At 32.9% G+C, this 22,142-nt stretch overlaps 1 protein-coding gene and 1 long non-coding RNA gene across 2 annotated transcripts in view; one reads left to right on the top strand and one right to left on the bottom strand.

Moving 5' to 3' along the window:
• The window catches only part of LOC108366131 (putative transporter SVOPL), a 56,073-nt gene extending 39,029 nt beyond the window's left edge, over window positions 1-17,044 (bottom strand). The window contains exons 1-2 of the mRNA XM_017620440.1: window positions 17,040-17,044; window positions 8,261-8,268 (exon numbers count right to left, since the gene is read on the bottom strand). Of these exons, the coding sequence (XP_017475929.1) occupies window positions 8,261-8,264 (4 nt within the window). The 5' untranslated portion in view covers window positions 8,265-8,268; window positions 17,040-17,044. The remainder of the gene's footprint in view (window positions 1-8,260; window positions 8,269-17,039) is intronic.
• LOC108366132 (uncharacterized) lies at window positions 1,587-18,997 on the top strand. The gene is made up of 3 exons (XR_001848050.1): window positions 1,587-1,748; window positions 15,910-15,916; window positions 18,988-18,997. It is a non-coding gene; the product is annotated as an uncharacterized LOC108366132 (long non-coding RNA).
• Window positions 18,998-22,142: the final 3,145 nt, after the last annotated feature.

Here is a 22,142-nt window from a genome sequence, read left to right as displayed (position 1 = left end):
AATAAATACTAAAAATCGGTTATAAAATTCAATTTGAATTGAATATTTTAATTCAGATAAGAAAAAGCGCGATTTACGTATGTACATAAATATGTACATGCACCAATATGTACATATGTATATGACCCATTATTTTTTAAGTTGGAAATTTATGTCATGGCTCCGATTCGCTTCAAATTTTTTGTATGGGTTCTACATATGAAATAAGCTAACAAGTATTTTTTTTAATTTTTTTTCTTCGGAGATATGATCTGTTAAATTTTTGCATTTTTTCGTGATTCTGACTAATCATGTACTTCTTCAAATCGTTATATCTCGGGTTCTGCTCATCGTGCAGACTTCATCTTAACGTCGTTTTAAAGCTAAAGAAACGGGCTTAACATTTCCTCATATAAGATGGTGAAGATTGGCCTAAAGCTAACTTAGCTATTAACAGCTGAACTTTTTGAAGTTGATTTGCATAGTGAAGACATGAAATTATACCATCCTAATCCTTGTTTAATACTCTATAAAACACGGGGTTAAAAAATGGGGGTTTTTCAAGAACTATTTTTCAAATATTTTTTTTTTATGACGAGATGCTTTATTTTGTGAGAATCAACAATTTTTTGTAATTTATTTTCGAAAACTTATGATGAGATATATTTAGTAAAGTGTTAAACATCGAGTTTTTGCAAACAGTAAAATTTCATTGCGGATTCCGGTAGAATGCCTATCCAGAAATAATATTTGTACGGCAAAATTTTTCTGTAAGGCGACAAACCCCTAGAAATGGGTGTGGCAATTGCAGTACTAAAGTTAGCAAAACGCGGATTTTATTATGGATTTCGGCAGAATATCGCTTCGTTAACAATATTTGTTCCACAACTTTTCAATCCATCTAGATATTCTGGAGAAATTCACAATAAAGTCTTAATTTATAACCTTTGGTTTCAGTATAGTCACGGCCATTTCTAGAATATTCTTGGATTAAAAAAGTTGTGGAACAAATGTTGTTAAAGAAGCGATATTCTGCCGCTTCGTCCATTTTCCAAAATTTTATCATAAACGTATTTCTTGGTAAAGAATTGTGGCAAGCACCAATTTTAAATAAATTAGCTTTAATATTTACTGATTTATCGAAGATTTTGTATTTCTCTAAATTACCGTTATAAGGGATGTGGGCGTGGTTATTGTCCGATTTTGAAAATTTTCGGCCATTTGGTATGTTGTACCAAGGCCAAAAACTGAGCGAAGATTGGAAAATATTGGTTCAGCGGGTACCAAGATATACACATGTAACCATGTAACCATAAGTGGGCGTGGCCACGCCCATTTTTAAAAATTTATAATATTCTTATTTTTCGTCAAAAAATTATTGTAAGTATCAAATTTGAGTGAATAATCTTCAGTTGTTACCAAAATATCGCTGTTTTCGTATTTCTGAAAATTACCGTTATATGGGAAGTGGACGTGGTTACAGTCCGATTCCGTCCATTTTCAATACCAACCTACCTTGGATAAATGGAAACCTACATACCAAATTTCGTCTAAATTTTCGATCGAGTTATCGTGTACACGGACGGACGGACAGATGGACAGACGGACGGACAGACAGACATGGCTTAATGGACTTCTCTATTCATTCTGAGCATTTATGTATACATTTGTCTATATCTAGCTCGATTCGTTTCGGCTGTTACAAGCAATCGTTATGTGAACAAAGTTAATATACCCTTGTGCACAAGTGCGCTCGGGTATAAAAATATGTGTTAGCTAATTTCATGTATAGGACCCATACAAAAAATTTGAAGCCAATCGAAAGTGTAACGCCAAAACTTGGTGTCCGATATGAAAAAGAATGTCTCATATACGCACCAAATGTTTATATGTATGTATATACGAGTAGTATCTTGTATATATGTACTAGGGATGTTAATTTTTTCGATTTTTGCGATCCCGGGATTTTCGGGTTATCGTTTATACAATCCCGGGATTTAGATATGGCTCATTCCATCTCAAATCACCCAGGCCGGGGGAAAGTGAATTTAAGTTTGCGATGAAACTCGCAGGGATTGTTCCTTGCACAATTTAAAGAGATACGTATTTTTTTTTTGCTCAGAAATGCGAATTTTTCAAATAATGAATTTTTTTCTTTTTGAGTACGAACGCTTCTTTTTTTCTCTCTTAATAGCAACTTTTGATGAAATCGTTTATAACTGCCGCAAAAAGCAAGGATTTTAACGATTTTTTTTTAAATCGCAGATATTGATCTACTGAATCGATCTAGTGAACTAAACATCAGTAATTGTTTATTAATAATTAATTATTGTTTATAAACAAAAAAAAATTTTTTTTCAAATTGATTATTTTCAAATTGCCACATCTTTTTTTCTCTTAAACTTTTTTGTCTATTGGGGAATAGTATAAACTATTTTCAGTACGAGTAGCAATATGCTAAAATTCGTCATTTTCGAGTTATGATTTTTTTTCTGAAAATGCACTTATATGATGCTAGCAGATTTTCGTGCCAGTTGAGGGCACAAAAATTGTTGCCCATTATGACAAAATTTCCTTGCTGGAAATTTTTTGAGGTTGCCCGATCAGAGCCAAAAGTTTTTCCCAATTGGGCTCTAATTTTGGCCCAATTGGGGCCCAATTAGCGATTTGCCCAATCTACCGAAGATTTCCCCAACCAGTGCTCACAATTTGCTCAAAGTGAACATGCATACGCAATTAAAACGTTTTTATCGATAAAATCACACATACACACATCAAAATTCCCTACGAAAAAAAATATTTTTTAATTTTTTTCTTGAAAAATTTTCCACATACAAATTTTTTGATAAAAAAAATTAGTTTTTGAAAACATGCCATTTCAAAAAAAAAATTGGAAAAAATCACAATGGTAGCTCTGAGTATTGCGCAATATTTAAGTATAATGTTATGGGGTGCACTCTACAATAATTTGAGTTATGAATTTTTTTTTACACCGAAGTTGAGTAAAATTAGTACATTACCAATTTACAAATTTTTTAAACTTTTTTAGAATTTTTTTGAATATGCAGCTTTATAGCCCATTAAATTTTAGTATAATAAAGTGGAAGTTTTAAGCGCTTGCAAAACTGCCGTTAATTTTTTTTAAATTCTTTGAAAACGGTTTTAGGCATTTTCATCGATAAGGAAAAAGTGCAAGAAGCCGTGAGCATAAACAATATTAAAAATCAACGCAATTTTGCAGTAGCTTAACACTTGCACTTTATTATACTCAAATTTAATGGGCTACAAAATTCCATACTCATAAAAATTCTAAACAAAATTTTATTTTATTTTTTACTTATTTTACTCAACTTCGGTGTAAAAAAAAATTCATAACTCAAATTATTGTAGAGTGCACCCCATAACATTATACTTAAATATTGCGCAATACTCAGAGCTACCATTGTGATTTTTTCCAATTTTTTTTTGAAATGGCATATTTTCAAAAATAATTTTTTTTATCAAAAAATTTTTTGGTATGTGGAAAATTTTTTAAGAAAAAAATTAAAAAATATTTTTTTTCCTAGGGAATTTTGATGTGTGTATGTGTGATTTTATCGATAAAAACGTTTTAATTGCGTATGCATGTTCACTTTGAGCAAATTGTGAGCACTGGTTGGGGAAATCTTCGGTAGATTGGGCAAATCGCTAATTGGGCCGAATTGGGCCAAAATTAGAGCCCAATTGGGAAAAACTTTTGGCTCTGATCGGGCAACCTCAAAAAATTTCCAGCAAGGAAATTTTGTCATAATTGGCAACAATTTTTGTGCCCTCAACTGGCACGAAAATCTGCTAGCATCATATAAGTGCATTTTCAGAAAAAAAATCATAACTCGAAAATGACGAATTTTAGCTTATTGCTACTCGTACTGAAAATAGTTTATACTATTCCCCAATAGACAAAAAAGTTAGAGAAAAAAAGATGTGGCAATTTGAAAAAATCAATTTGAAAAAAAAATTTTTTTTTTGTTTATAAACAATAATTATACAGTATCGGTCATATCTATAGCACGCCGTTTCGAAGTGATATTGTGTGCAACTTATGCTTATTTGTTTATTTTTGAGAATTTTCAATTAAAATACAGTTCTTTCTCTAACAAACCCCATATAAACCCAAGTTTAACAATTTGTAGAAAACTTCAAAAAAGTGCAACAAATTTTCAACTAAGTTTCAAACTTTTTTCTCGGAAGTGTTAGAATTTTTTTGAGTACACAGTTTTTTAGCCCCTGCAATTTTAGTCTGATAATGTGCAAGTTTCAAGTGACTGAAAGTTACCGTTGATTTTTTAGAATTTTTTTCGCCAAAGGTGTTGCGGTTTTCATCCATATACAAATAAATTGAGTTTATTCATTATATTATTCTTAAAAATAAATAAATAAACATAAGTTGCACACAATATCACTTTGAAATGGCGTGCTATAGATATGACCGATACTGTATATTAATAAACAATTACTGATGTTTAGTTCACTAGATCGATTCAGTAGATCAATATCTGCAATTAAAAAAAAAATCGTTAAAATCCTTGCTTTTTTGCGGCAGTTATAAACGATTTCATCAAAAGTTGCTATTAAGAGAGAAAAAAAGAAGCGTTCGTACTCAAAAAGAAAAAAATTCTTTATTTGAAAAATTCGCATTTCTGAGCAAAAAGAAAAAATACGTATCTCCTTAAATTGTTCAAGGAACAATCCCTGCGAGTTTTATCGCAAACTTAAATTCACTTTCCCCCGGCCTGGGTGATTTGAGATGGAATGAGCCATATATATATTTTTTTTTTTATATGGGAGTTGAAGTCGGTTTTTTTTTGCTAAAAATTACTTGTTTTAATTTAAAAATTCTATCGTTGTCTTAATCCACCTAATATTAATAATGAAACAAGATTTGTAGTACAGAAAATGATGACGAATATTCAGTAGTTGAAGCACGATAAAGCTACAAGTATGGTTCATAAGGATGCCTTAATTTAAACAGAAAGCAAATGGTTTGTCTTCTTTAATTTATGTTGAACTGAATATTTATACTGCTGTTTTATATTTTCATTTGTTTACCCCGAACGACGTCGGGTGCTCTGCTAGTTTAATAATATACAAAGTTATTATAAAATTGCAATTTATGTGAAAACGCCATCAAAGTTTGATCAATTCATACAGTTTTTATAATTTTTAAGCAAAAAAACACAACCGACTCCAATTCTCATATCAAAAATTAGGAGTACCGTTAATTTTTTCATGACGAAATGATCCGGTGTAAACCAAATTAATATGGGACCACCTGTGGGACACTACCTTTCCGATAGAAAAAGAATTATCGAAATCGGTTGACGTGGTCCAAAGTTATGCGGTAACATACATAAATAAATAAAATAAAAATAAACTTTTTCACATGCAACGCTTTTATAAATGGACTAAAAAGCAGAAAATAATATTTCTCAGTCCCACAGAATTTGTTTTGATAACTTTTGATTTTGAAATTTTAGCAAAAGTCATTATAAACAATTAATGACATTGAAAATGAAAAGCGTGGGGCGCATGTAATACACTTGAATTGATATGAAAAGTAACATATGTATGTATCTAGGCATATGAATAACGACCGCTTAAAATCGATCTCAAATTTGTACTTTCGCTATAGAATGTTATGTAGTTTGACTATTGTCAATGAAATCGAATGCTTTGTACTGCATGCGCTCCACGTTTTTCGTTTTCAGTGTCACTAATTGTTTATAATGACTTTTGCTAAAATTTCAAAATCAAAAGTTATCAAAACAAATTCTGTGGGACTGAGAAATATTATTTTCCGCTTTTTGGTCCATTTATAAAAGCGTTGCATGTGAAAAAGTTTATTTTTATTTTATTTATTTATGTATGTTACCGCATAACTTTGGACCACGTCAACCGATTTCGATAATTCTTTTTCTATCGGAAAGGTAGTGTCCCACAGGTGGTCCCATATTAATTTGGTTTACACCGGATCATTTCGTCATGAAAAAATTAACGGTACTCCTAATTTTTGATATGAGAATTGGAGTCGGTTGTGTTTTTTTGCTTAAAAATTATAAAAACTGTATGAATTGATCAAACTTTGATGGCGTTTTCACATAAATTGCAATTTTATAATAACTTTGTATATTATTAAACTAGCAGAGCACCCGACGTCGTTCGGGGTAAACAAATGAAAATATAAAACAGCAGTATAAATATTCAGTTCAACATAAATTAAAGAAGACAAACCATTTGCTTTCTGTTTAAATTAAGGCATCCTTATGAACCATACTTGTAGCTTTATCGTGCTTCAACTACTGAATATTCGTCATCATTTTCTGTACTACAAATCTTGTTTCATTATTAATATTAGGTGGATTAAGACAACGATAGAATTTTTAAATTAAAACAAGTAATTTTTAGCAAAAAAAAACCGACTTCAACTCCCATATAAAAAAAAAAATATATATATGGCTCATTCCATCTCAAATCACCCAGGCCGGGGGAAAGTGAATTTAAGTTTGCGATAAAACTCGCAGGGATTGTTCCTTGAACAATTTAAGGAGATACGTATTTTTTCTTTTTGCTCAGAAATGCGAATTTTTCAAATAAAGAATTTTTTTCTTTTTGAGTACGAACGCTTCTTTTTTTCTCTCTTAATAGCAACTTTTGATGAAATCGTTTATAACTGCCGCAAAAAAGCAAGGATTTTAACGATTTTTTTTTTAATTGCAGATATTGATCTACTGAATCGATCTAGTGAACTAAACATCAGTAATTGTTTATTAATATACAGTATCGGTCATATCTATAGCACGCCATTTCAAAGTGATATTGTGTGCAACTTATGTTTATTTATTTATTTTTAAGAATAATATAATGAATAAACTCAATTTATTTGTATATGGATGAAAACCGCAACACCTTTGGCGAAAAAAATTCTAAAAAATCAACGGTAACTTTCAGTCACTTGAAACTTGCACATTATCAGACTAAAATTGCAGGGGCTAAAAAACTGTGTACTCAAAAAAATTCTAACACTTCCGAGAAAAAAGTTTGAAACTTAGTTGAAAATTTGTTGCACTTTTTTGAAGTTTTCTACAAATTGTTAAACTTGGGTTTATATGGGGTTTGTTAGAGAAAGAACTGTATTTTAATTGAAAATTCTCAAAAATAAACAAATAAGCATAAGTTGCACACAATATCACTTCGAAACGGCGTGCTATAGATATGACCGATACTGTATAATTATTGTTTATAAACAAAAAAAAAATTTTTTTTTCAAATTGATTTTTTCAAATTGCCACATCTTTTTTTCTCTAACTTTTTTGTCTATTGGGGAATAGTATAAACTATTTTCAGTACGAGTAGCAATAAGCTAAAATTCGTCATTTTCGAGTTATGATTTTTTTTCTGAAAATGCACTTATATGATGCTAGCAGATTTTCGTGCCAGTTGAGGGCACAAAAATTGTTGCCCATTATGACAAAATTTCCTTGCTGGAAATTTTTTGAGGTTGCCCGATCAGAGCCAAAAGTTTTTCCCAATTGGGCTCTAATTTTGGCCCAATTAGCGATTTGCCCAATCTACCGAAGATTTCCCCAACCAGTGCTCACAATTTGCTCAAAGTGAACATGCATACGCAATTAAAACGTTTTTATCGATAAAATCACACAAACACACATCAAAATTCCCTAGGAAAAAAAATATTTTTTAATTTTTTTCTTAAAAAATTTTCCACATACCAAAAAATTTTTTGATAAAAAAAATTATTTTTGAAAATATGCCATTTCAAAAAAAAATTGGAAAAAATCACAATGGTAGCTCTGAGTATTGCGCAATATTTAAGTATAATGTTATGGGGTGCACTCTACAATAATTTGAGTTATGAATTTTTTTTACACCGAAGTTGAGTAAAATGAGTACATTACAATTAAAAAAAAAAATAAAATTTTGTTTAGAATTTTTTTGAGTATGGAATTTTGTAGCCCATTAAATTTGAGTATAATAAAGTGCAAGTGTTAAGCTACTGCAAAATTGCGTTGATTTTTAATATTGTTTATGCTCACGGCTTCTTGCACTTTTTCCTTATCGATGAAAATGCCTAAAACCGTTTTCAAAGAAGATAAAAAAAAATTAACGGCAGTTTTGCAATCGCTTACAACTTCCACTTTATTATACTAAAATTTAATGGGCTATAAAGCTGCATATTCAAAAAAATTCTAAAAAAGTTTAAAAAATTTGTAAATTGGTAATGTACTCATTTTACTCAACTTCGGTGTAAAAAAAAATTCATAACTCAAATTATTGTAGAGTGCACCCCATAACATTATACTTAAATATTGCGCAATACTCAGAGCTACCATTGTGATTTTTTCCAATTTTTTTTTTGAAATGGCATATTTTCAAAAACTAATTTTTTTTATCAAAAAATTTGTATGTGGAAAATTTTCAAGAAAAAAATTAAAAAATATTTTTTTTCGTAGGGAATTTTGATGTGTGTATGTGTGATTTTATCGATAAAAATGTTTTAATTGCGTATGCATGTTCACTTTGAGCAAATTGTGAGCACTGGTTGGGGAAATCTTCGGTAGATTGGGCAAATCGCTAATTGGGCCCAATTGGGCCGAAATTAGAGCCCAATTGGGAAAAACTTTTGGCTCTGATCGGGCAGCCTCAAAAAATTTCCAGCAAGGAAATTTTGTCATAATGGGCCACAATTTTTGTGCCCTCAACTGGCACGAAAATCTGCTAGCATCATATAAGTGCATTTTCAGAAAAAAAATCATAACTCGAAAATGACGAATTTTAGGATATTGCTACTCGTACTGAAAATAGTTTATACTATTCCCCAATAGACAAAAAAGTTTGAGAGAAAAAAAAGATGTGACAATTTGAAAAAAATTAATTTGAAAAAAAATTTTTATTTTATTTATAAACAATAATTAATTATTAATAAACAATTACTGATATTTAGTTCACTAGATCGATTCAGTAGATCAATATCTGCAATTTAAAAAAAAAATCGTTAAAATCCTTGCTTTTTTGCGGCAGTTATAAACGATTTCATCAAAATTTGCTATTAAGAGACAATAAAAGAAGCGATCGTACTCAAAAAGAAAACAATTCATTATTTGAAAAATTCGCATTTCTGAGCAAAAAGAAAAAATACGTATCTCCTTAAATTGTTCAAGGAACAATCCCTGCGAGTTTTATCGCAAACTTAAATTCACTTTCCCCTGGCCTGGGTGATTTGAGATGGAATGAGCCATATTCATTATTTTCCAACAACTTAACATGAAAAAATTGCATTCATATAGTTTGAGAAGCTGTCCTACCATATAATAAATAAATGGGTTTGAAACCTACTTTATTATTTAGGTTGAAAAATATTTCATTAGTAACAAAACAAAAGACAGTAATTAAATTTATACGCCCTTAACAATACTTTAGGGTGTACATATCTGATAAAGTAACTTAAGGCATGTCGAAAAGAGCTAGTAGCAGAAACACCTTATTTCAACCAGTTTAGTCTATATTTCTTTTCTTTAATTTATATTTACTTTTTTTAAAAAAGGCAACCTCATTTTACATATATTTAACTGCATTTAAATGCGCATTTCAAAATTTGTACAAAAATTATGAAAATGCAAAAAATTGTGCCAAAATTTAAAATTTTTTACTCATCATTTTTAGAAAAATGTGATGTACGCAGTTTTATAACCCATTAAATTAAAGTAGGGTAAAATGGAAGTTTTATGCAGTTACAAAATACCGCTGATTTTTGGGATTTTTTAAATAAACAAATTCATATAAACAAATTGTCAAACATACTTTGTATAGAAGAAAATGCGTGACACCGCCAGCAAAAAAATTATAAAAAATCAATGTTACTTATAGTCATTTGAAACTTACAATTAATTGTCCTGTAATTTAATGCGTATCTAGAATTTTTCTAAAAATTCTGAGTAAAAAGATTGAAACAGGTTGAAACCAAAAAATTGAAATGAATATACTCACGACACTATGGGCCAAATATGGTAAAATTGCGTTTTTAGTTTTATCCTTTTTCATTAGAACTTTATATTTTCAAAGACAAGATACATTCTAAAAATTATTAAAAAAATTCAGTGCAATGTAGAACTAAAATGGAAAGAAAGAAAAAATTCTGTAGGATTTAAAAAAAAATTTTTTTTTGGGTTCACAAGGACGAACAGTTGTTGAAATACCATTTTAAGCAATTTTATATTTCTATGCTAATAAAGTTTGAAGGACTATATTCGAGGACATTGTCGAATTTATATTAGTTCTTAAAATATAATTTTTCGAAATAAATATTTCAAAATTTCAACGATATCCAGGAACAAAACTTTTAAGGACATTTTCAATATCTTATGCGCCAAAAAATTTAATCTGTTCTTTCTCTACAGAATTTGCTCTTTAATTTGTTACCCATACTGTTTTTCTACACATAGCAATAAATTTTTTAAACCATTTTCTGAACTACTCATATTATTAAATTTTCAGTCCTTTTAATAAATCCTGACCGAGAGAAAAACTCAAAAAGCAATTTTACTGCATATATTTGGCCCATGGCTTCGCAAATATATTGATTTTTTGTGTGTGTAACATTGCCTCTCTCGGTGTTATGTGTATGTATAAATAATTAGCTAGACATTTATAAAAATATATTAAATATTAAATAAACAAAAGAAATATAGCAAAAACTGATCATCATAAGGTGTTTCTATTATTGCCACCTTTGTAAATTGCAAATCTCGAAAATCCCGGGGTTCTTGGCAATTAATACCGGGATTTTTGGCACTTAAAAAGGGCCGGGATCCCGGGTTTAACATCCCTAGTATGCACCCAGTACGGCATAGCTCAATCTATTACCTCAGAAAAATTAATTTATTTCTACTTATTTAGCAACTAACTTCAAATTGATGTATAATCACCTAGCAGCCTCATTGAGATAAACCAAATGCTTACACTTTTGATGCAAATAATTCAATATTAGTTGAAAAACATCTAACTGGGGGCAATTAACTATTTCAGCGTAAAATATTGCCTTTGAAGTGCTTTAAGCCAAATGCATTTTAAAGTAGTTGAAATCTAATGCAGAGTCTGATAATTAACTGATGCCTAGGACATCGCCATGTTAAAGTCAACAGTTCGTTCCAAGGAAGAAATTCAGATCTTCAACTAGTTGTAGTGGGTAAAAAACTGGTTGAACATCGATATTTTCCGTACTGGGCACATACTTACATATGTACACGTGTATGTATATATGTATGTACCTAAGCATGTATATCAGCGAATGAAATTTTTTGCATTACATAAAGTGATTGTAGATTTCGCAAGTAGTCTGTGGGAAAAGTGGTAATTCTGAATATTTAGATTCGTAGTGAAGGGAAAAGTTTTTTGTGTTGTTCAAGCAAATAACTAACAACTACTTTTTAAGGCAACAATGCTGACTCTTTACGAGTAATATGTACGTGATACTTATGTATGTACATATAGCACTATACGCTAAAACCACAAATTAGTTCCGATTCCTCCAAACCAATAGAATAACAAAAGCGCTATTAAAATTTGTGCACTGCAGGCTACAGATTAGAGCTTCTTATTTAAACGTATCGGTTGACGGCCAAAGGGCTAGTCTAAAAAGCATTGATCGTCGTGTGAATGGCGCAATGCTGTGGGACCAGATTAGTATTTGGAGCGGAATCTAGCCCCTTTTTAATCAATTTAGCATTTCAATTGCATTTAGAATTCTAAAATTTTCCTAAAATCCTTTTGTATTTTGAAATTACATATATCTGTAAATAAAAACGAGTCCTTTTTGAACTAAATTCCAAGCATATCGCCTCATTATGCGCATATACATACTAATTATATGTTACAACAAATAACACTATTGCATACAGTCCTGCCAATTTGGCTCAATTCGTGCAATTTTTGGCCCTATTTTACACGTAATTTTTCAATTTGGGACAGGGAGCAAACTGGCACTTTTGAAAAAATTAATATTTCAAAACCTTTTGTGAAATCCGTCAGGTGTACTACTTTTTCACCAACAAACATTTCCTAGTTTCTAAGGTTAATGCAACTTGTTTATATTTTTGTCAACATTGACAAATACATAGTTTAGGAAGAGCCTGCCTGAAACTATACAAAAAAGCAAATAAGCAAATGGATGTATAGAATTGACAACAACAACCACGCTGTCGAGTTTAAATAGCGGCAAATCAGCTGCACTTGATAGTAGTTGGTTGAATAAAAAAAAAATGAATTAGCAACAAGTTTACGGGTGTACATAGCTCAGTGGTTAACGCTTCTGACTTTGAACATCGAATACGCAGGTTCGATCCCTGCTGAAGTCTAGAAAAAAGAAGTCTGATGAGGAGATGTGGTGATCTCCGAAATAGTGCTATAACTTCTACCGCTTAGACTTTGCTGCTTTTTCAATTTTTCCTAATAAACAATCGTGGTACAAAGCTCAATAAAAATATTAAAAATAAATTGTTTATATTTTATGTTTTGGTATTGTATTTACTTTTGTATTAAAAACATTGTACTTATTTGATTGCTAAATGTGAAAGAAAGATATAATCTTCTTTTAATTAAAAAGAATTATATTTTATTTAGCACTTTTATTTTTCTATTTGGCACTTTTTTTATCCCCTCGTACCTAAAGGCAATTGGCAGCCTTGATTGCATCATCCTTTTTACTACAAAAGCAGCAACTGAAATCAAACCCATTCCTATTTAATCATGTACATACGTATCTGCGTCAAAAACATTCTAATATTAATGAATAAAACATTTATTCTAGATTTAATGGTGACTTAGGTGTTTATTCTAGATTTAATGCTGAGTTAGGAACACTAAAGTAGTGTTGGAAACTACTTTAGTGTACATATTCAATACGGCCGCCGAGTTGCTAGAGGTGCGTCCACCCGGTAGTGCCTGGGTACCATTCCAGGTCTGAGCAACATCCAAAACAAAAAAGTTTCCGAGTGTACTTTTGCCTTGAAAACTCTTCTCACAAATTTCATTTGCCGTTCGGAGGCGGTATAAAACTGTAAAGGCCCGTCCACATAGAACTTTGGCGTTGCGTAGGCGTTGGCGTCGCTTCAACCGCTGACTATGAACACATGAATTCAAATGCAGCCGTCCGCATAGCCAAAATTCAGCAACGCTCACGTCAACACAAAGCGAAAAGATGGCCAACTCTCAACTTTTCGCGTGCGTCGCTCGTCAGCTGTTGCAAATAAATAAAACTAATAATAATAGATTGGCGTTTACACATATGTTAGTGTTTGGCCGAGCTTCTACTCCGATTTGTGGCGTGCGCTTTGATGTTGTCACACAAAGCGGAGGGACCTACAGTTTTACGCCGACTCCGAGGGACGACCGCTGTTAAGAAAAAACCTTTTTCTATATTTTTTGCGTTGTTGCTTTGACCAGGGTTTGAACCCAGGCGTTGCGGAGTGGAAGCGCGCACTGCTTACCACTACACCACAGCGGCCGATATACTATAATACAATAAATAAAACTATGTGAAATATTTTTCCTTTTTAATCAAGTATGGGCAAGAAATATCGGTTTTAATGCAACTATTGATATGAAATATTAATTTATCTGTCGTTAGTATGTTAATTTAGTGGCCCAAGCATTCGCTGACAAGCGTTCATTGTAGCAAGCATACTTTTAACGTGCGTTCTGTCAAACCAACGCCAACGACAAAGCCAAAGGGAAAGTTCTATGTGGACCGGCCTTAAGCCTCTCCATTTTTATAACGTTGTATTTAACATCAACACGCACCCCAAAAATTGGGCACCAAAAAATTTTAAATATACATATCACACACCTAGATCTAAAGTGTGATCAACTCAATAAATCAATGCTTAGGACTTACCTCCAGTGAATGCAAACATGGTTGCCACTCACCAACATTTTTTTCTACCAAAATCTCTTCAGAAAAGTTACCAAAAGTTACCCAATATACACTACCAAAATTTTCACTTCTTCACTGAGAAAAAAATATATGTACTGAATAAAACTGGTATATTTCACAACAAATGTGTATATACTTACAGCCCGTTTCTGTGGCTTAATAAATTCAATATTTTTAAAATTTGTAAATTTTTGATTATTTATCAAGAACTCCCAGTTCTAGCACAGAAGTTTAAATCTATAATAATTTTTTTTATTAGAAAATATTTTTCTTACAATTAATTGTTGCATGTGCCGTTGTTCTCATTTTGGTTGTTGGTGTTTCCGACAGGGTAGGAGTATGATGTAATGTGGAATGATTTTCCATCATCCCTTGTCAAATTTGGTTTGGAGACAAACCGGTTTCGAAGTTGTGCCAATTTCAGTGTCATTTTTCGTTCGGAATGTGCCGATATTTGCGACTAACGGAATAATGGCACCGGCACACAAAAAAAGGTTGCGGGTGTTTTTAACCGTCCGTTTGACTCGTACATAATTTCGAGTAAATTGCGAAAATTGCATATTTTGCTATTTTTTCGCTTTTTCATAATTTAGTATACGTGTCAAACGGACCTCAGATTTGAATTCAGTGGGTCGAAATACATGTCGGTAGGTGGGTCTAGTAAAAAGCACGCGACATTTTTTTTTTGTGCCGGAATAATCAAAACGATTTATGGATCTCACCGAAAATTGCCAAATGGCCACTATTAAAATGTGAGATGGTAGAATTCAAAATTTATCGCACAAATTCGAAAGATTTAGAAGTGCAGCCCTTGGTGCTGCCACTATAATAATAATAGATTGGCGCTTACACATATGTATGTTAGTGTTTGGCCGAGCTTCTCTCCTCCGACTTGTGGCGTGCGCTTTGATTTGTCACACAAAGCGGAGGGACCTACAGTTTTACTCCGAACAGCGATTGTATTTTTATGAGAAGCTGTTTTTCATGGCAGAAATACACTCGGAGGTTTGTCATTGCCTGCCGAGGGACGACCGCTGTTAAGAAAAAACCTTTTTCTATACCTTTTGCGATGTTGCTTTGACCAGGGCTTGAACCCAGGTGCTGATGAGTGAAAGCGCGCACTGTAGTGATGTGCCGAGTCGGCTATTTTTGGTATTCGAGTATTTTGGTACTCATTAAAAAAAGAATCGAGTCAGGATTCGAGTCAGATACTCGGATCAAGTATTCGAGTTCAGAGCTCGGTATTCGAATACGTTATAGATTCGACTGCTGAACATGCACCCAACCGAAATGCCGACTTTTTATTTAACATGATATTATTATTAACTCCAAGATAGTATATCCGATTTATGTAGATCCAAACATAGAAATCTAATTCTTACATACTTACAAATAATAATTAAAATTAAATAAATATAGGGTTCAATAACAGTTGCTTTATTTATCATAGTAGAACTAGAACTTAGTAGTCTGTCATAAAAAAAATTATCCAAAGTAAATAATGAGTTAAAACAAATAAATCTTCAGTACCTTAAAAGTTCATAAACAATAAAATTACTCCTTTGGAATTTAAAATTCCTTTCATGTTTGGCAATTAATACCTATAACGATATTAAAATTAATTTAGTTGTGTGGTGTATTTGGTAAATATATATACATATATATTTTTTTTTAACGCTAAACCGCCATTTATATATCAAAAATACCTGATTCGGTGTTTGATAATTATAAGTACTCGAGACCCGTACTCGAGTCTGTGTATGCGAATACTATAATTTGCTTACTCGAGTACGTGAGTACTTCTAAAATACTCGAGTCAGAACTCGAGTCGACTCGACTCGGCACATCACTAGCGCACTGCTTACCACTACACCACCACTGCTGCTGCCACTGTAATTGAAATATTTCCAGTATTCGAATATGAGATGACTCTAATTTTATCGAAGTAATTTTGTAGAAGTGTCGGTAGTGCTGCCACTGAAACAATAACGCACATGCAAAACATAACTCATTTCTTTCCAGTAATGCGAATAGATATTTAGTTGGAAAAGTTACCAAAATGAAATAAAAGTTACCATGTTACCAAACCGTTTAAAAGTTACCACTTTTGGTAGAAAGTTACCAATTGTGGCAACCATGAATGCAAATAGTTTTTTCTTCATGATTATATAGATTTACTAAAAACTACTCTTAAGGCGGATTCACCGTTCGTGTCCGAACACTTTTTGTTAGTAATTATATGCGTTCCTTTTCCACTTTGTTTCTCTGAGAGCGCGACGAAAAATTTGCTGAACACTCTTTGTTCGAATCGAATTGATTTTGATTTTCAGTCCGAACGACTTGATGATTTACAACAAAATAAAATGTGTCGAATTGAACGGTGAACCGTACTTCAGCACCCTCTCCGGCAAAAATGTTTTGAGAGCAAATAAAAAGTTGTCCGGACACGAACGGTGAGCCCGCCTCTATTACCTGGTTTTGTATTATTTGCGTTGAATCTGTACGTAACACAAGCCCGATCTGAATTTTGAGTTAGCTCAATTTAGATGTACGAGTGCGACATGTATGTACATTAGGCTGATCCAAAATAACTAATCTAGCAGTGCGCGATTCCACTCTGCAGGGCTTGGGTTCAAGCCCTGGTCAAAGCAACATCGCAAAAAAATATAGAAAAAGGTTTTTTTCTTAATGGCGGTCGCCCCTCGGCGAACAATGGCAAACCACCGAGTATTTTTCTGCCATGAAAAACAGCGTCTCATAAAATACAACATCAAGGCGCACGCCACAATTAGGAAGAGAAGCTCTGCCAAACACTAACATAAATACATACATATATGTAGCGCCACTCTATTATTATTTATAAATTTATGGACTTAAAAGGACCTATGTACTAAGGCATCCAATCCCGGACCATTTTGTGAATCCCGGGATTTCGGGATCGATTAATTAATATATGCTAACGAACCAGTTTTGTAGTCTTTCTTTAGTGCGAATACTAGAAATAAAAATAAATTTCTGCTTTTAAGCAAAGAAATATAAATATCTTTAATTTATATCAGTTTAAAAAGCTAATTACATACAGAATAACTAAAAACTACGGAATTGAAATTCATTCATATTGCAGTCGAAGTAATTTTAACAAAAAGTAAAAAATAAGAGATCATCTTTACACTTTCATGTAGTATTTATACATATACATATGTGTGTAGTAATATAAGAATGCCACAACATATGTACATATACAAGTCGGACGGATTTCGTAAAAAAATTATGTCATGTCTCCGATTCGCTTAAAATTTTTTTATGGGTACTATACATGTTCGGGATCCCGAATCCCGGTACTAGATGCCTTAGTATGTACACACATACATATGTATATGGTATCCATGGCAATGATGGGCATACTGGAGCGCTTTTGTATTTAGTATGCCAGTTTGGGTACTAAATACTCAAATACTTAATATTTGGAGATGTCTAATATTCAAGTAAACAAAGCTTAGGTATTAAGGAGTTGGTAAATACTAAAGTAAAAAATACTTTGCCATTTAGAAGCTGTTAGATGCTAAAGTAAAGGCGCTAAATACTATAGTCCAAAGTAATCGGGTACTTTGGAGATGCAAAATACTTTCACTAAAGTACTAAGGTATTTATTAAATGGTTAAATACTTACATACTAAATATTTTATGATTAAAGAAAATTGAATCGGGACTATTTCGAGATTTTCGAGACTACTTAGGGATTCCCGGAACTATTTCATGATTTCCGGGACTAAGGAGTGCGTCACTGGAAATTAGTGCATGCATTTTCGAATATTACTTTTTTAATAGGAATGCAAAATATTTTTTTTTTATCAGGTTAGCTTTGAAAACCATATCAGATTTTGTTACGTGACACGTATCAGTACCGGTTAATTTTCACAGTAAATATGAGCAGCGAACAAAAAACGCGTGAAGCAATTGTAAACATTTTTGTAAATAATATATGTGATAATAATAAAACAGTTCAAGGCAGATGATAGTGTTACTCGTAAGAAAGTAACGGGACGGAAAAAAGGGTGTTGTGACCGTAACAAAGCGGATAAAGTGGTAACCATGCTGAAGAAAAAACCAAATCTCTCGGGAATTATTGTTCGGCTCGTGGGATGCTCAGAGCCATTTGTACGTAGAGCTAAAGCAGAAGCTGGTCTGAAGACGTACAAAGTGCAAAAAGTGCATAATGAATATAAATTCATTCAACAAGAAATATTTTTAATAATTTTTTATTACAAAACAAATAATCATTCAGGAATCTATTCCCTTATTTACATATGTATGTACAATAGGGTGGTCCAAAAACAGTAGAGTCGGAATTGGTTCTCTCCAGGAGACTTTCAATAATAATACCGAATTGTTTATTCAACCATTTGTTAATACTAACGATTTTTTATTGGTCCGCCCATTGCAGACTTTTCCGATGGGAAAATATCGATTTTCAAGCATTCCATACCATTTCCACGAAAAGTTCTTTTTTTCCCATACAAAATACGTGGAAAACTTTGAGCGCTTTGAGCGACCTCTAAATATTTTTTGATTTAAAAAAAAAAAAATAGGGGTATACTTTTTTCGATATAGACCAATCCCAGGGGGTGGGAGCATAAAAATTCCGACTTTACTTTATGACATGCATTTGGACCACCATAATGTAGACATGTACATAGTACTTGTGTTGTATAAGCAGAAAATTCTACGCTTTGGTGACCAACCCGGAAGCTTCATATCTATCTATATACATATATAATATGCGAAGGCATTTTTGTGCAGCATAAAAGATCTGTATCGTTCGTTCGATTTTCAAAAATGGGGTGTCAAATTAAAGCGCTTGGCCTGTAGATGGTCAAACTGGTTTCAATTTTTCGAAAACAGTTGCCACCTGTTAAATAACTAAACTGAAGTTATTTACTAATCAATGCCCTCAGATCCACACCGTCCGTTCGATTTTCAAAAGTTAGATACCAAATTAAAGGGCCAGGGTGGGGGTGTTCAAGAAGGTTTTACTTTTTCGAAAAAAGATGCCACCTGTTAAGAAATTAAGCTCAAATTATTTAATAAGTTAAATGGATTGTCAAAAGATGGATATCAATCGAAATGAGTTTGAAAATAATTTATTTCAAAACTGGGGGGGTTTCCATGTGCTTAAAAAATTAAATTCAACATAATTCATCAGTTAATTGAAATATGTATAAGAATGCCAGGCGAAAGATTTTTGTTTGAAAATACTTTTTAATTTTTAACTATAAGCTGATAATATTTTTTAATTAGAGTTGCCNGGTGTAAAAAAAAATTTAGTTCAATTTTAATTAAAGGAATTTGGTAAGTGAATAAGGTGTCGCTATATGGGTGTCATACAAAAGAGGTTTAAGAAGGTAGAAGTTTGAAAATATTTTGAATAGGGTTCCCACCTATTGAGAAGTCTAATTGAACTATTTTTTATATGAAACATTAACGATGGATGTCAAATAAGAGAGCTTCAAGAAATACTTAGTTTGACAATTTAGTACATTTTAATATGTTTGAGGGTTGCCCCAGTTTAAAGGGATAAACTAAAATTATTTAATAAGTTAAATGAGTTACTAACCGATGGTTTTCAATGGAAATGCGTTTAAAATCCTTTATTTAAGAACTATATTTAGGAGGATTGCCACGTGTTTAAAAAATAAATTTCCACTTAATTCATCAGTTACATGAAATATTTATAACAATGTCAGACGAAAAATATTCGAAAATAATTTTAAGAGGGTTGCCGCCTGTTTCGAAAGTGGTATTTCGTTTCATTATATATAAGTTACATGAAATTTTAAAATATGGTTATCAAAAGAACGAGTGTTAAGAAATCTTTGAGCTGAACATTTGTTTTTTTTTGTTGAAGAAATTAAGCTCAAATTATTTAATAAGTTAAATGGATTGTCAAAAGATGGATATCAATCGAAATGAGTTTGAAAATAATTTATTTCAAAACTGGGGGGGTTTCCATGTGCTTAAAAAATTAAATTCAACATAATTCATCAGTTAATTGAAATATGTATAAGAATGCCAGGCGAAAGATTTTTGTTTGAAAATACTTTTTAATTTTTAACTATAAGCTGATAATATTTTTTAATTAGAGTTGCCATCTATTTTTTTGAAGGTCATCGGTCATCACATCTGCACCGTTATTTCGAATTTCTAAAATGAGAAGTCAAATTAAAGAACTGGGATTCTACATAGATGTGCACAGGTTTCATTTTTTTAAGTTTCCGGGAGATTTGCAGTTTGATGAAATGAAAACCGACACCATGCGAGGCCTCTCATCACTGAGAAATGGTTTAGATTAGTTATTAGGAATATTTTTAGAGGTTTTTGAATAGGGTTTAAAATGTTAATTAAATGTTGGCGTTTTGACGCCATGCGGATTCACTAGTTTTTTCTATTAGTTATTCGTCTAGCGTTGATTAGAGTTTCCCAAACTTCAAATATCTACGAAAACTAGAAAACACAATGCAAACTTTATGCTCCTTTAGCTTTAATTTGAGGACTGAAATTGTTTTGATGATTCCATTATTTCCTTTAAGTTTATTGGGAGCTTTGACAATTTTACCCTGAAATTTTTTTATGTAAGTGTTTAGGCGCGTCTGCTAACACCAGGCGCCTAAATACATGTATGACTGCTGCATGTGCAAAAATTTCCTTTATGCAACTTAGGAAATTTTTGCACATGCACTTCTCAACTGCCAAGTAATTGAACTTTCTTAAGTTTCAATAAGATGGCACTTCAAAGTATGCTCGGCCTAGTCTGATGCATCCTCCAGACACTGCTTCCGGAGTCTTCTGCGGACTCTGCATGGCTTACAACCATGCGGAGGTGGTAATAGTTGATTACCATTGGCCACAGTGCCTACCCACTACTTTTTGGTCCAATAAATATTTTTTTATATACATACATACATGCAAACATACTGGTCTCCCCTCTCACCGAGTTATTCATTAAGCATTTATTGGAAATGCAGTCTCACCGTTGAAACACAACACAACGGTATTAATTTTTATCAAAAACTAATATAACTACACTTGCAAGAGAATCTTCAGTAGAAACTGGGGACTAAATCCTAAACTTGTGATGTGGATGTATACCGTGATCATAAGACCAATTCCAACATACGGCGCCTTGGTTTGGTGGCCCGGCCTAAGCAGACAATATAATGTCAGCAAGCTAAGAAGCATACAAAGGGCAGCAAGCGCAGGAGTAACAGGCGCACTAAGATCCTGCCCTGCAGAAGCTTTAAACGCCATCCTTAATTTAATTCCTATTGATCTCCACCTGAAAGAAGTGGCTATGAAATCGGCGGTCAGACTCAGAGAGTCGGGCCTTTGGAGGACTAGACACTTCGGACATGGGTTGATCATAAATCAAATGCAATTAAATAGGACGACAGATTATATGGTAGGCAATTTGGACTTCAGCTGTAATGTGCAAGTGCTATTCCCATCCAGAAGGGACTGAGAGACCGAGTAGCCGACCGAGAGAAGATCTCTCGATACACCGATGGATCCAAGATGGATTGCGGTGTGGGAGCAGGTGTCTACTCCAAGGAACTCGGCGTGGCTCTGTCTCTACGGTTGGAAAATAATACAAGCATCTTCCAAGCGGAAGTCCTAGGGATCCTAGAAGCCTGCAAAATCCTAGGCAATAGAGTTGGACACATCAGTAAAGCAACAATATACTCTGACAGCCAGGCGGCGCTATTGGCAATAGCGTCACCGGTTACCAAATCTAAGCTAGTTGGGGAATGCAAAGTAATATTGCGCTCAGTGTCTCAGTCAAATACCGTCTCTCTTGTCTGGGTTCCCGGACATAGGAACATAGAAGGCAATGAGAAGGCGGATGAGTTGGCGAAGGCAGGAGCCGGTTTGGATGAATCCCAGGCAGTGGCACTGGGTTGCCCTCTAACAGGGCGAAAACCTTGGACCTGCTTAGCAGATCAAGGCCAGAGGTATTTAGAATTTTAGCAACCATCACGGGCCACTGGCCCATAGGCAAACATGCGGCAAAAATAGGTCTACCCCATAATATGATTTGCCGCAGCTGTCAACTAGAAGATAGCGAAGAAACTGTCCACCATTTCCTGTGTGAATGTCCAGGCCTTTCGAACATTAGACACAAGAC

Source organism: Rhagoletis zephyria, unplaced genomic scaffold, assembly GCF_001687245.7.
Source record: "Rhagoletis zephyria isolate East Lansing unplaced genomic scaffold, Rhagoletis_zephyria_1.1 Rzeph_scaffold_02161, whole genome shotgun sequence".
NCBI classification, from domain to species: domain Eukaryota; kingdom Metazoa; phylum Arthropoda; class Insecta; order Diptera; family Tephritidae; genus Rhagoletis; species Rhagoletis zephyria.
Note: the sequence above shows the minus strand (reverse complement) of the source record. Positions and strands in the feature narration are given on the sequence as shown.